Here is a 16,279-nt window from a genome sequence, read left to right on the forward strand (position 1 = left end):
TTCTGCATACTTGATGCTTCAGTGTGCCACAGGCTGCAGAGCTCTTTATCTCATTTTCATCTAGCACCAAACATACAGTGGCATGGCAGTAACATTGTGATGCTCTGAGGTGCTGAAGTGGGATCCAGTATGCTAATACAACATATTACACAAGCTTGTAATACATCAGCAGGTCCAGTATTATTGATTCTGTTTTTTTTGGGGGCAGAACTCTTAGTTTAAAACACTGAAAGGTGACTGGAGTCAGGGTTTAGCTCACTTTCATAAGAGTGCAAGGATTTTTTTCATTACAGTTAAAAAAATTTATAGAGATAAAGAAAGAAGAGGCACACTCATGTTATTTTTGACCCTCTTTTGCTTGTGATCCTCTCCTATAATATATCAACTCATAACCCCCGTCATATATTGCAAGAGTTTTTGATGAAGGCCAATAAAATACAGTATTACATTGTTAGAAAAAATAGAAAAGACTGCAAAACAATGAATGATTGGAATAAACAAACCTTATTTTTATAGCATTAACATATTTGCATGCAGCACAAGAGACAGCTAGAAAAAACAAAACACACATTTAAAACCATATAGCCATACAAATGCCATTAAATAAAACTTGGAGAAAATCATAAAGTATTCAACAGAAACTATAAAAGATTAAAACAGAGAGCTGGTAGTTAATGGGTTTATTAAAACGATACATTTTGAATTGTCATTTAAAACTGTTCACTGTGACAGCAAGTGTGATATTGAAAGGCAGAGTGTATTTTTTGGGGTTCAGTGGCAAAAAGCAACATCTCCAGTGGTTTTTGTGGCGATCCTGGGAACACTTAAAAGAGCAGCTGTGGAGGATCATAAAAGGACAGGGAGTCTGTGATATAAAAGGGGGCGAGGCCATTTAATGGCTAAGAGAAGAACTTTAAAATCAATACTAAACGTTACAGCGAGCCAGTGAAAGTTATTAAAACAGGAGCTACATGCTCTCATATTTTAGCTTTTTTCAAAACCCTGGCTGCAGCTTTCTGAATGGTTGTAGTTTTGCAAATGCATCTTTTGGTAGACCAGTATAGCGTTAATTAAGATGACTAGAAATGCAAGCATGAACATACACAAAATTCTGTTTAATAAATAATCTGAATTTTGTGAGCTTATTTCATCCAAAACCATCTCACCTCAACACCTAGTAGAAAGTTGTTCTGGAGCTTTCAATCATATCAGAAGATCTTCTTTTTCAGGTGTAGTTTTACCTGATTTACATGACTTTGCATCAACCCCTTGGATTCATCTCGTTAGCTGTGGTAGGGTCAGCTGTGGAAGAGAAAATCTTTTTAAAAACTGTATTAAAGTAAAAGTACAGTAGTATTTTCAGCAGAAAGTACTTAAATTAAGTATCAACGTGAAAGTGCTCATTATGCTGCGAGTAAGTATTTTATCAAGTCAAATCAAAGTTTTTTATAGTCTAATATCACAAAGATTGTCTCAAAGGGCTGTTCATAAAATCAAAACAATAAAAAACAGCATGAGTTTAATATATACATGTAATATGATGAGAATGTAAGAGTATATAAATATAAATGAATTTATGTAAACGTTTGATATAATGCATGAAAAACATTGTAAAATATATTTGAAATATACTTAAATCTTAGGTTTGGTGGCAGGTTTTAATAGCAGAATAGGATTTCTTACAATTAATTATAAAAGCAAATCAATGCTTTTGTTTCCTTTACTTTGACTTGTTTTTTCTTCAGGGCAAGTTTTTCTGGCAAGTGAAGATTGGGTACACCATTGGCCACAGTGTTTCCCTCATATCTCTCACTACAGCCATCGGGATCCTCTGCCTCTTCAGGTACAGTAGAAATACACATGATCACCCACTTAAACGGTTCAAACAGAGCTCAGCTTTTTTCCACATCAGGAACCATCGCCATTCTCAATGTATGTAGAAAAAGTTTGGAAAAAGAAAAACAAGTTTTCAATCTTGACTGCAATTTAGCTGCTTAATTTGCACTACTAACTTTTATTCTTGTAAAAAATACGGTATCACCATCACAACATATGGTCATGCATGTTCCGTGTTACTGTCATGGCAATCAGTCGGACAGTTTTTTTGATTCCATGTGAATGCGGTGTATATTGGATTTTAGATTATATTAATTATGTCTGTGTGCACTCTGATTTTACTGCAGCAACAAGCAGTCAGGGTTTCAAAGTCAGAAAAAGAAAACTCTTGACAGCAGTTGTGTTTCCCAACAATTTGCACTTTTGACTTTTGTTCCTTATAGATAAACTTTCCGAGGCTGGTTGTTTCGAAGGATTAAAGGATAGAATAAAGAAGGAAAAAGAACAAAAACAGTCGCTGCTGCTTACCATAAGGCACCCTGACAATGTCATTATGTCTGCTTGGCATGTGGACAACATGACAGTTTATATACATTTCAGTGTCACACATCAAACACTGAGAACTGGGATTTGATCATCTCTGATCAGGGCAGCTTCAAGGCTTATGTTAAACTGTGAAAGCTGAGAAGAAAAATGCAAATACTTTGACGCATTTTACAGTCTTGATTTTTTGATATCATATCTGCAGCGGTGGATGATTTACGTACAGAGGGATAACAGTCTGACACTTGACAAGTCAGGGATTGATTGTAAACCCCTCAAAGAAAATCACAATTTTGATAAAAATGACTGATCTTACAGCTTTAGATATCAAATACTTCACATAAAGGACAATTAATACACGCTATTTGAAATATGTATATTTGAAGTATGTGTATAACTTATACTATAGCTGTATAGTAGGCCGATGTGTTCTCTTGACCACAGCCGTGTGAGATTGAAACCTTGAACATCCAAGAATGTTACAGAAAAATGCAAAACAAAAAAAAAAACTTTCATGTATAAAAGTAGATGGATGATCTACATTTGTTCACATCTTTATTATTCGTGCTGCATTTTGTCGCTGTAAGCACTATATTTGCTTCACAGCAAAATCCCCACAAGTACACTAACTGTGAAATAGCTCTTTTTATAACATGAGTCCTCGTCTGTGCTCACTTCATCTCCTTGAATTTACAGCCAGAGTAATGTGATGGCCTCCAATCTCTGCTATATACCCACCTCCATGTGGGTAGGAGGGAAACAGGAAATTGCTTTTGTTTTGGTAGCATTTCATGTGTCTCCTATATAAGTCTGTCCCTGCTACTACACCGTGTGAGTTAGCCACTGATCAGAGCTTCTTTTAATGAATTCCACAAAGACCTGCTCTAGGTGTGAAAGTGTGTCCACCTAGGAGTTTTGTTTGGCACAAGGCAGGCCAAGGTCAGAATTTAGAAATCCAAAGTGCGAGATTGTGGCAACCAACAGGTTTTAGCCAGAAGGAGAGTTATGACAGGGCAGTGGGAGGTGACGGTAGCTGAGAGGGGTTACAGTGAGAGGTATTAATGAGTGTTGGTGGGATGTGGAGAGTCGCACCTGTTTCTAAAAGACATCACTGATAAGAGGTGCAATGCAACATTATGACAGTTTGCCCTGATCTGTTCAAATGTTAACTTTATTATAAAGAGCTTGAAATCATGTCTAATCTGGCCTCTGTTCCATGCACATGGGGGAAAAATCGCCTTCAGGCCAATGTGTGGGTAAACTTAAAGGGGTCTATTTTAAATTTTAAAAAAATCAAATATAATAATTTTACCTCTCAGGGTTTTCCTTATTTATTTATTTGCGGCAGGCTGCAACAATTAACATTTGCCACCATAAATAGACTTTTGGAGCTGAAGTGCTCATTAGGAGTGCTTTTAAAATACTGTTCAGTGATTCATAGCACCCTTGGGGCTGGGATGGCGCAGCAGAACGTCAGCCACATTGAATGGAAACTAAACTGTACATCCTGCTGGATCTATATGTTTTAATTTACAAACAGCTGCTCCTTCTATCCATCAGCGTGATCTAATCAGCTGTGAATGGATCAATTTACATCCCACAAGTGACAAACTGCTGCATAGGAAAAAAGTGAAAAAGGATGTTGTTCCAGAGTTTAGGGACAACCCCCACAAAGGCTCAGTCGCCACGGTTTTTGTGTTTACTTATGGGAACATGTGGTATTTCATCACTTTCATAAAAAAAATAATGAAAATAAGCATTCAATAAAACAGTTTGCCTATTGTCACTTTAAACAGCTGTGACAGAGAGCACTCCTGGCTGTGAGATAAGGCTAGATAAAACTTTAATGATTCTAGAGGGGATTTTTTTTTTAAGTGATTGGGCATGTGCTGCATCACCGCTGAATGTTTCACAGCCCTGAGAACAAGCATCGCCAGCATGAGCAAATGATCTCAACTAATCAGAGCCTTGATACAACTGCAGACGTTTGTGTCCGTCTCCTCCCTAATCATTTTATCGTCTCGAGGATGTAATCAAGAAGTTAAAAAAAAAATCAAAAGAGGATTTCTAAATGTTTTTGATTCGTCCTTTTGAGATCCACCTGTCTTTTTTCCCCCACGAGGCGTGTGGAAGACTGGAAAATGTGTTTATTGTGCTCTAAAGCAGATCCACCCACATAGATATAACAGGAGCTCATGAGCTCAATAAAGAGTGAAGTCAGTCTGTGATTTGCTTAGCCTTTTCTCCAAGGACATTGGATAATTAGCATGACAGCCCTCTTTATCAAATTGTGTGTGTTGTATCTTTTCTTGCACCTAGGAAGCTCCACTGCACAAGGAATTACATCCACATGCACCTGTTTGTGTCATTTATCCTGAAGGCCATCGCTGTGTTCATCAAGGACGTTGTCCTTTATGATGTCGGGGAGGTGGACAACTGCTCTTCAGGCTCTGTAAGTTAATTGCCCAAGACGCTGCTGTTGTTTGCTGTAGGTGTTTTTCCATGAACGACTCAGGGGTTCTTGTTGTCCTTGAACCCAGCTGAACCGCGTAAGAAGCTCAGCAGTGAACACGACACTGAGAGGCTAATTATCCAAATTAAACCTCCATCAATGAGAGATCTCCTCAGCTCAAATGGGGATAAAAGGATGGATTCCTGTAGTGCCACTCTTTTACTGCAGACTATGGATATTGGGTGGGGGCTTTTATCATAGTTTCAGCATCAGGGGTCAGAGTTTCACTGTCAGGTGAGGGAGAGCCTCGTGGGCATCTGACTGCTTGACAGGAGTTGTGAACTTCATAGGCCTAGTTTGTAAAGTTTAAATCTCTGACAGTTGTTCAATACAGTAATCTCTGTATCTCTGTCCAGTGTTATAAAATAGTCTGTCAAATTTCGTAAATCTAAGATTTAAGATGTATATATATATATATATATATATATATATATATATATATATATATATATATATATATATATATATATATATATAATTGTTAAAAAATCCCACAAATAGTAAAATGACATTCGTCCTCTGCAAAAAACAACAACCAAAACGACAACCAAACAACCCAAAAAATGAATACCCTAATCCCTAAACTGAAAATCGAATACTTATCCAGTTAACGAATATTTTAATAGCAGAATATAATGTGTGGGTCCAGCCTTACTGCAGACTACGTTCATTAATACAAGGACAAAATCAAGTCATAAATTACTTATTAGTAGTAGTAGTAGTACAAGCTTCAGGCAAGAGACAAATCTCGATCTCCACTCTGACTATAAATAACTGAGTCAAGAGAGGTATTTTATTGCTGTGGGATACAAGTTGAATAACTGATTTTGTTAAATTGCTCTGTTGCATCAGTAGATATCCTGTTGCATTATAGCAGGAATTGTTTATTAAAGCACAACTAATACGGGACTTTTGAGGCCAATCAATGAGACTGGATTACCAACCTCGGAGCTCCAGGGGCCCCTAAAGTTCCTGGTTTCCTGTGCTTTAATTTGGTTTGGGAATACGCAGCACTTAAGTACAATATCTACAGACATAACAAGGGCCAAATTTATTACCTGACCCTTATCCCTTTCTTAAAGATTCCCTGTCTCAAAGTCTAGTTTTAAAATTCTCATTATTTCAGTTTTGTGTTTGTATAATTCTTATTCCTAAAATATTTAGTTTTTTTATAGTAGTTTCCCAGCATAGTAAGACTGCACAGAAAGAGGGAGAAATGGTGGGTTAATGAAGAGCCCAGCTGCTCTTTAGCAGGTTAATCCAGCCATGCCAATCATGTTCAAGTGTTGAAAGGTTTTTTTAAACTGTTGTACTCAAGTCGTGAGTAATTGATAATGAAACAAGACTGATAATTACCAGTCAACACTCAGCATAAGTAGCATTCCAAAGGGGGTTACCACTCAAGCTGCAAAATATATTTATTAAAACACTGGATTGTTTTCTTGAAACCCAGCTAATTTAAGATCCCCATTACTCTTTGCTTTAAAATACATTTTCGGTAATTGGATTGCAAACAGATACGGACTGTGATGTGATAGGCAAAACCACTTCTGAAGGTGGTCATGATCACATCAATGCAACTGGGTTTTCAATCCCCATACAACAGTGATATAAGTGGAAATATAATGACTATAAAAGTGGAAATATGTAGTTGTGTGAGACTGTTCCAAACCAGCAAGGTTGGAGCCATTAGTCGATGAGCAGCAAGAAAGCTTTTGAATATCCAAGACATTCATGGATAGAGTCAAGTAAAAAAAAAATATATTGGTTGATACTGATAAATATCTACCAAAAAAGTTAAATCATTATTTCTTTTAAGTTGGTCCTGAGTCCTGAGTTAAAGTTGAACAGATCATGCTGTTGAATATAGTTTAAGAAATCAGTTATTGCCAAAACATGACAAAATTTTCCATACAGCATTTCAGAAGAAGCGAAAAAAATTGTGGGACATTTCTTGCCAGGTTGGTTATTGCCTTTTTTCCCAGATTTTATTAAAAAAGCACAACAATTTTCTCAGCTTTCAGGATTTTGAGGGGCGCCTGAATACAGCACAAGGAAACTGATGTCCATCCAGGTTTCAAAGGGTTAAACAGTAGCTGAAGTTGTTAAAGCCATGGAACAAGGCTGCCCTTGAATAATGTGAGGCTTACAAGACATTTATACTTGGACTTGTATCAAACCACAATGTTTGGATGTCTTCCCATGCGTTTTCCACCACCACCGCTACCCCACCACATACCGCTGAACCACAGACCCACAGAGGCCCCTGAGGCCACACCGCGAACATGAGATTTATGTTACATAACGTGGCCACACGACAAGAGGAGCCTCCAAGTGTATTTATTAACGTGCTCTCTGTTGTGTTAATGGAACGATTGGGTTGACAGGAGCCAGCTGCTGTCATGGGTCGACTGAAAAAGATATTAGAGAGAAAGGTTTGGTGCTACAGCGCTCATCATGACCCCGGCATTACTTCCATTACAACTGTTGGCTCAGTAACTGTGTTTGTGTGTGTTTCTGAGTGTGTAGATGTTCTGCGTGCTTGGTTCATTACCCTTCTTCCACAGATGGATGTTTGTTGTAGTGACCCATTAGATTAATTCATGATATAATCGCTGTGGGGAGGAATATAACAAATGCATTATTTAAGGTACCTGCGTGTCTGTAACAATGTGTGTATATGTGTGTGTGTGTGGCATCATTCCTTCACATGCCTCTGATGGCAGTCTTTTTACAATGGCGCTCCAGTGAGCAATTTGTACTGATTTGCACGCATTAGAAGTAGCGGAGAGGTTCAGACAGCCCATCTGGGTCCATTTTTCTTCCCCTCAAGGTGCCAAGTGGGAATCAATTTATATAGACGACCAAATCCCTGTCAGCTCCACTGCCAGCTGCTTTAATGAAGTCCGAAACTTTACCTCAGTGTAGGAAAAGTGGATCCCAGAAAACAAACAAACAGGACGGTAACACCGGTGTCTTCAGCAAGCAGACTCACAAGACATTTATGAGAGGCAGAACTGATGCCAGGAGGAGTTTTCAAAACTTGGGTGCTACATCTGCCTACACACATTTTCTTAGTGATGTTGGCGTCAGAAACTGGGCACAGAGGCACTCTTTCATGGTGATATGATATGCACTGGACAATGGGATAAATAGCGAGAGAGTCTGCATAGGGTAGGAGGACACAGGACTTACACCCAAGAGCCCATTGTTTGTTTCCCGTGTGGAACAAAAACTATATAGTTATTTTAATAACAACATACAGGGTTCTCCCAGTCAAGGAAACTTGGAACAGTAGTGGAATTTTACAATCACAATTCCCAGGCCTGGAAAAGTCATGGAATTAGTTAAAACATATTGAAAATTTCTGAAAAGTCATGGAATTTTATTTTACATAACTGTTGCATCACATACCATCACATATGTTTCTTCGTTTTCTCTGTGCGTTCTGCCATGTATGTCAGCTAAATGGAATCATGTTTAAACAGTTTAAATCTGATATTTTTGAAAACACTGGGCAAGTAGGGCCAAAAATATATGTGTACATATTATTAATCCTTGACAAGTCATGGAAATGTTTTCAAATTTTGTCTGTGAAAATATGTAGAAACCTTGAACAAAGTGTGCCACTATGTGTAGCATTATTTGCCAGTGACGTGTGTCACATGATGTATATCATATGAAGTATGTGACATGACATTAAGTTAGTAAGAACCATACCTGTTTTAAGCCAAACCATGATGCTTTTTTTTCTAAAACTAACCACAGACCTTTGTTGCCTTAACTTTGCAACAGTGCATGTAAGAAGTGTAAATTTACAGGCCATCTGTAAACCATAAAAGACTTATCAAAAAAAGAGAGTCCAACAAATGCAAGTCAACAAATGTCAACATCAGACAAGCCCTCTGCTAACCGAGGCCAAAGGCTCATGGTTGCAGATAATTTAAATTCGCAATAACAATGTTTAAGTAGACCCCTGAATCACAGTCTGTTCTCCGAATTATGCTGAATAGCCCTAGCCCGCTTTGACAGTGGCAGAGGAACCTCAGGGTGTGGTAGCTCTTGTCTAATTTGTGGTTGGATAAACAGAGAGAGATTAAATAAGATGAAATAAATCAATGTTTGGGAACAGTGGGTTAATATATGGAGTGTGTGCATATGGCTGTAAATGTCTGTTGGGAGGGGTTTAGGACAGAGAGAGGAAAACAGCAGTTTTTTTTTTGGCCCTCTCTAGAAAACTGCCTACCCCAGCTTTTAAAGTCTGGTGGAATATCAGTGAAGTAAACAGTTAATGAGAAGCAGTTTGACGTCCACATCTTCAGTCTTCATTGATGATTAATGATGTTCTTGTATCCATGAACAGTACAACTCCTCTGCAGGAGCTCAGGCATAACACTTCCCCACTCATTCATCATCCTTTAGACTTAAGGTTGAGACAAGAGGTGCATTATCAGTGTTATATCACGACTTTTTTGTCCTTGTTTCTGCTCTGATGTCAGTGGGTTGTTCCGGCTGTTGCTTCATTTATATCCTCTCAGTTTTTTTGTCTTTGTCATATTTGTGTTGCCTTTACCTCTCAGCCCCACCATCCACATTTCCATCTCCATCTAATGTGCTTCAGTTCATTCCTAATCACACTCTGTCCTTTAAACCCTCCTCCCAATTTGTCCCCTTTCTCGTATCTCGGTATATCTGCTAAAGTGCTCAACGCATGCACTCTCACAGGGTCATTTTTGAATGGGAACAGTATTGATTTTTCTTACCTACGCGTTGCCCTCTCTGTAGGGTCTTTGGGATCCCAAAACAGCTTGTATGTGGCTCATGGAGTGTGTAAGAGCTACACGATACACACATTAGCTCAGCCCACCCACACCATTAGGAAAATGAACCTTTTGTATGCATCCTTGTTGTGTAACAAGTTCAATAGCAGCTTCACTGCTCGGCATTCGGCAGCAGCAACCTGAATTTTGGATGAAATCACTCATCCTGATGGAAATTTTGTGCTGTCAGCCAACCAAAATAGAGCTGATTGTATGATCCTGTGAGGCTGTTGTAGTTGTTCATCTCTTGTCTTTTTGCTCGCTGAAATATCTTGGATACCAACTGTCATTGCAAAATCTGCATTGCATTGCACACAGTTTTGTAAAGGAACTAAAATTCTGCATTTAGAGATTTTTAAAGGGTTCCAATTTTCTAATAAGCTACTCACTACAAAGGTTTAAATACGTGGTAACTAATGGTTTTAGATAGTTCATTAATATTTATTTAATATTTAATAATTGTATTATTATTATCAATGTTTAAGTTAGGTACTGAGCATTTCTTTTATAATGAAAATGCTAAAAAGGTTTTAAATAAATGTTGGCATTGATAAAAGGAATTAATAAGCTTGGAAGCACAATTACAATGGATCAGACAATGTGGAACCAGTTCTAATCTGGAAATGGTTCTCGATTCCCATCCCTGACCAATAATATAGCTATTATAAACTTGTAAATTCTTTCTTAAAGCTACCATACTGAATGAATGACTTTCAAGGCCATTGTATCACCAATGAATCCAGACAGAGAGACAGTCATGCTTTAAGTACATTTCACATATTAAAATTAAAGACCTATCTTGTACTTACTGATATCATATTCATCATTCTGCTTCATTTAAAAGCACCTAGGAGAAATCCCCATCATTAGACATGTTGTAAGAGAATAAAGCTGGTAATTTAAGACTATAGAGGAATACTTTTGTTATGCATATCCTTTTTATTATTGCCCTATTAACAGCTCAAAATTGGATTTCACTCAATTACAATAAAATAATTGCTCACAGACACATAAGCTAAGTTGTTCTCCCCTCAGTTTGCTATATGTGATGTCATGGTTGATGCGTCCTTGTGGGATAGAAACTAATAAAAAATATGTGCTTTTTTTGTGTGTGTGCAAAAATTGATTGTCTTATTTCAAAGTTTGAATACAGACAGCCTGCACCAAAGAAACAAAAAAATCAATATGTGCAGTCTTCTATTTTCTAAATGCAATTTTGTCGCTATAGGGAATAAACTTGCAATTTAATAATGTAACTGTCCCTGTTCAATGTGGTGTCTCCACATGGAAGATCTTTCTGAGATTAATGCTTTTGTGTCTTTTGTCCAGGTTGGCTGCAAAGTAGTGATTGTGTTCTTCCAGTACTGCATAATGGCCAGTTTCTTCTGGCTGCTGGTGGAAGGCCTTTATCTTCACGCACTGTTGGCTGTCTCTTTCTTCTCCGAGAGGAAGTACTTCTGGGCTTACATCCTGATCGGCTGGGGTGAGATCGCCTTCCTTTATTGCTTTTATGCGTCACTGCTTCTCTGGGGTGAGACCTCAGCTGAGGACGAGCTATAGGTTGTGACCCGTGGCGGTGGGATGCAATGATAACTTGTGGTGCACACTTTATATCTTTTTTATGTCCCTAGGAGGTCCTACAATTTTCATCACAGCTTGGAGCATCGCTAAAGCCTACTATAATGATGTTGGGTAAGAAAAACAACATAGGGACTGCTGGAGTATAAAATCTAGGTCTGATTTTGCTTTTATTTCATCTTGAATACTGTTGCATTCTTCACCAGGTGCTGGGATATAATCGAGAACACTGATGTGTTCTGGTGGATCATTAAAACCCCAATTTTGGCTTCAATCCTGGTAACTTCACAATTTTACTTTTCTAATTACTTAAGTACCATTGCATCAACATTTATGCAACGTGGCCTGTGGATACTTTGAAGCCAGACCTTTCCAAAGTAAAAGTAATTTTCTCTGAGAGAGAGAACACCTTTATCTGTTTTTTAAGTTCACCTCAGACTAACCTGCCAGTGTAATTTATCTGAGTGCTTTTGAACTCTGCTCTCTGGTATTCCTGCTTTACTTCAACACAACAGAGAGTTTGGTGCGACCTCAAAGTTCTCATTTCACAGAGTTGGCAGGGTAATCGCCATGATTTGTTTCTTTTCCCTTTCATCGTGTTATTCATTTTTCAACATCTTCAAGGCTGTTTTTTCCACAATTTCCATTTAAACATCAGCATAGATATACAGAGACATCTGTGGAAAGAGGTTTAAGAGATGAATGTTTGATGCACACAAAAAATACTGCATACTACTACATATACTACATAAGAGTATGCCTTTCAGGTTTCTTTTTTTCTGATGTAAAATGTTTAACATCACATCAGAAAACAGTGTTGCTTAACAGTAGAAAGTAGCATGTGGGCCAGTAAAGGTTTGTTCACATCTTTTTACTTATTCTTTTAAGACTTATTCAGTCTTACTCTCAGCCTCCAACTAAATTTTGAACAATGTTCGAGCGCTGCTTGGACCGAGACAAAGAGTATTTTGTGGCGGCTCATTATTCATAATGTCCCTTTTTCTAGTGGGAAATGGGCTTTAGTGAGCTAGACCCCTTTGAAACCTGGCTCAACACCTGGTGTTGTGTTCAGACACCTTTCACAAGCCGCCTGAGCCTTTGAAACCTGAACAAATCCGTTTGATTTCATTCATAAACATGGCGAAAAAAGTAATGACCCTCTTGGCAAGAACTGTCCCACAAATTGCAAGAAATCAGTATAAAGTGACAATGAAATTACCTAGAAATTTATTTAAAAAAACATCGGAGGATTATAATAAAATTATCAGAAAAAAAGAAAAATTGTCCAGAAAAGTATATTTATAATTATTATATTATTATATTTAAAACTATGTTTCAGAAAACATTATGTTTCAGACTTCGAGGTTTGTTTTTGTTTTTCACTTATTTGTGCTTATGATTTTTGTGCTTATTTTCAGGTAATTTTCTTGTAATATACTTATAATGTAATACTTTACTTATTTTTGCAGATTTTTGGTCCATGTCTTGTTAAGTTGCTTTCTCCCCATGTTTTTGGAAACATCAAAACAATTAGCTCAGGTTTTAAAGGTTTAAAGGTAATATTTGTAGGTGAAAACCAAGCTAGCTGTCACCCCCTGCTTGCAGTCTTTATGCTAAGCTAACTGGCTTCTGCCAAGTTCCTAAAGCAATAGTTTGACAACTTTTGAAATATACCTATCAGCTGTCTTACCACAATTTATAAGATTGATACCACTCTCATTTCTGTACCGTGAATATAAAGCTACAGCCAACAGACATTTAACTTTGCTAAAAGACAGGAAACAGGGGGAAACATCTTTCATGGTTCTGTCCAAAGGCAGAAAACAACCTGCTTACAAGCTCACTATTAAGACGATGTATCTCATCAATTAGAGATATATTTAGAGGTGCTGCTGGGATGCTGACTGTAGCTTCATATTTAGCGCACAAACATGAAAGCAAAGGTTTGAACTACACTTTTAAAAATCTCTCACCTCATCTTTCAACCAAGATTGAACCACTTACAGCATCCAGTGGTAAGAGAACCGCACGGCCATCTGCACTGTTTGTGTTTGTGTCTTGTGTCACAGTGAGTGAGAAAGACTCTTTCATAGACACGTGAAAAGGAGGGTTAAGATGAGTTCAATAAGCAGGACGAGAGAAGCTACAGTGAAGCACATTAAGTGGTGAGAAGAAAAAGCAGTTAGAGTAAATGAACTTCATCTCAGCCCAACATTTCAGCACTGCTTTTATTTAATGCTTTATTTTACAGCTCTGTGATTTCCTGAAAGAGCTATTTAATTTACCACTAATTATACTGACAATAGAGACCGTTTTAAGTTTAATTAGTTGTGTTATATGCATAATTAACTTCTGATTTCTAGAATGATTTCTTTAAAATAACTTCTCCATTACACCCCAAGGAAAAGTTCCCTTATGATTATCATTGAAAGCCTTTCTGTCCAAATATGTAGAACTGTGTTTTTACCTGTTGGCAAGTTACAGATTTCTTTATTTGCCACATTAACCAGAACTAGTGGTGGCAAAGGCAGACTGTTGTGTTGCGACAGGTCGCCGGTGTCTCGGCCAAAAAGTTGCACTGCAAAGACTACAGTTAACGGCCAATAAACAAGCATGTTTCTGAGCCTGCGTGAAATGAAATGACTCCATGCCAGCAGACAGGGGTATTTGTATTCGTTGTTGCTTTCCTCATTTTAATTTGTCACTTTCAGTGTATAATAACTAAAAGTGTCCTGTGTTGGCAATTAATTTGAACTAATTAATTGTGCGGCACAGTGGCACAGTAATTAGCACTGTCGCCCCACAACAAGAGGTTCTCTTTGTGTGTCAGCCCTGTGAAAGTCTGGCAACCTGCCCCCTCCCCTCTCTTTCCAGGAACCAGCCTGTGAAATTACATTTGATTTACCAGTTCCTTATAAGGAAGCAATATAGAAACTATGCCAAATACCAGAGGTTTAGGAAGATGTTATGGGATGCAGAAAACATTTTCTGAGATAACATCCTCCTCTTTCATTGATGTCTGCCGACGTCCAGCTTTGCCAGTCGTAGCTTGGCAGCAGACACAGCAGGTTTAGTTGTGTTCTTCCGCATTAGGATCAGGATCAGCAGACTGGCTGTCAGACGTCTCTGTCTCTTTCTCTCTGCAGCAGCTTTGACTATGATGTGTTGCCAGTTCAGAGGTCCAACACAAATTAACAATTTAGAAACGCCCTTTCCCCCACAGGGCAGCACCGCAATCCAAGCGAGATTAAACTCAGCATCAAGCTTCTGTTATGAGAGTCATTTCTCAAACTTCTTATCTATTAGATTAGACACAGAAAACATGTGGATGTGACTTTAAAATGAGCTTTTTTTTGTCTTTTTTTTAATTTCTGAATGATATTTCAATGCCCACCAACACATTAGAAAAATACCTCTATACTGTCCTTTTATCTCCACAGATGAACTTCATCCTGTTTATCTGCATCATAAGAATACTTCGCCAGAAAATCAACTGCCCAGATATCGGAAGAAATGAGTCCAATCAGTACTCGTGAGTATAAATCCATGTCTTTTTCATGCTGTAAGTTTGTATTAATTAGCTCAGATAAAGAGAAATATTATCAGTCGCTACACATTTGGGAAAATCTACCCCACTTCAGTGGTTTCTGTCTTGGGCTGAATTTCTGTGCATCTGTGAAAGTTATCTGCATTTGTAAAATCAGACAAAGATTATCTCAAATAACACAAGCTGAGAGTAAAATATATAATATATCTTCTGTAGATATAACATTTGCTGTAAAAAAGAAACAAATCTCTGCCTCCTTTTAACTTGTTATGCTCAAAGCAGTGCATGGATGACCAATCCCTTTTCCTAGATCAGAAAAGAAATTCATTGCATGCCTTATGTGTTACTCATCACAGTAGCCTTCCTCTGACAGCTGCTTTGCACAGAGATATAGAGCTCTGTGTTTCTAAGTGTTTTCTCCTGTGATGGAGAGCACCTCATAAGCCAGCCATAATGCATGAGCTATTTTCCCACTGACACTTTTTAATGGTGTTTTTTTCCCATCTCCGGTCCTCAGAGCTGAAATGTGAAATGAAAAGTACTCTGGAGTTGCATTTCATTATTGGCATATATAGAGACAGATTTAAAATTGGTTTCACCAGAGGGAGAAATTTCTCTTTTTTTTTTTTGCTTTGTCGTTTCAGGAGGCTGGCAAAATCAACGCTGCTTTTGATTCCTCTGTTTGGAATCAATTTTATCGTGTTTGCATTCATCCCAGAGCAAGTGAAGACGGAACTACGGCTGGTTTTTGACTTGATTCTGGGGTCATTTCAGGTAAAACGTCAACTTTTTTAGAAAGAAGTTCTTATATAAGCACTTCAACATCATACTTTTACATTTAGGAATTATGGTTGATGCCTTTCATGGAGGTCATCCAACTATGAAACACATTTTTCTTGAATTTTCAAATCGAAGTTTATTCAAAGTCCAAAGTAATGATTTGGCATCCTGTCAGCCCCGAACTGCGAGTGTTTCTATTGAAGAAACCCTCCTAGCAATTGGTGGCAGGTCTCCAGCGGCCCTGCTGGCTGATTCAGTGGCAGTGTTACCATTTTAAACCCCCAGTGTTATTTTAGTTCATCACATAATGAGGAATGATGGAGAAGGCAGCCAGACAGTACAGCTGAGTTGCAGGCCGCTCGGAAACCAAGGAAACCTTTCCAGCACATTCCTCCCATCATTTTTCTCATTATAACTGTAAACTCATCGTCGTACACTGTGCAGTGTATTTCCATTTATGCTGCATGTCTTATGAAGGCCACACATGTTCTGCTTCGATGAGCAAATAGTTGTAAAGACAAGATAAACAGATATAACGAGAGATTTCCCCATGACACGCGCCGTTATCTGTGTTTTTCTTTCCATTTAGGGCTTCGTGGTTGCAGTTCTTTACTGCTTCCTCAACGGAGAGGTGAGTACCCCCCCCCAAACACACACAGTGAT

At 38.1% G+C, this 16,279-nt stretch overlaps 1 protein-coding gene across 3 annotated transcripts in view; it reads left to right on the forward strand.

Annotated features, from left to right (window-relative positions):
- Nucleotides 1-16,279, forward strand: part of vipr1b (vasoactive intestinal peptide receptor 1b) — a 63,853-nt gene that overhangs the window by 42,507 nt on the left and 5,067 nt on the right. For all 3 annotated transcript variants that reach the window (XM_088072036.1, XM_088072034.1, XM_088072033.1), the window contains 8 exons: nt 1,746-1,843; nt 4,699-4,831; nt 11,041-11,194; nt 11,343-11,403; nt 11,496-11,568; nt 14,730-14,821; nt 15,481-15,610; nt 16,206-16,247. In XM_088072036.1, coding sequence (XP_087928162.1) covers nt 1,746-1,843; nt 4,699-4,831; nt 11,041-11,194; nt 11,343-11,403; nt 11,496-11,568; nt 14,730-14,821; nt 15,481-15,610; nt 16,206-16,247 — 783 coding nt within the window. The remainder of the gene's footprint in view (nt 1-1,745; nt 1,844-4,698; nt 4,832-11,040; nt 11,195-11,342; nt 11,404-11,495; nt 11,569-14,729; nt 14,822-15,480; nt 15,611-16,205; nt 16,248-16,279) is intronic.

Source organism: Plectropomus leopardus, chromosome 21 (assembly GCF_026936395.1).
Source record: "Plectropomus leopardus strain MGB_pleo_1.0 chromosome 21, ASM2693639v1, whole genome shotgun sequence".
Classification (NCBI taxonomy): Eukaryota; Metazoa; Chordata; class Actinopteri; order Perciformes; family Serranidae; genus Plectropomus; species Plectropomus leopardus.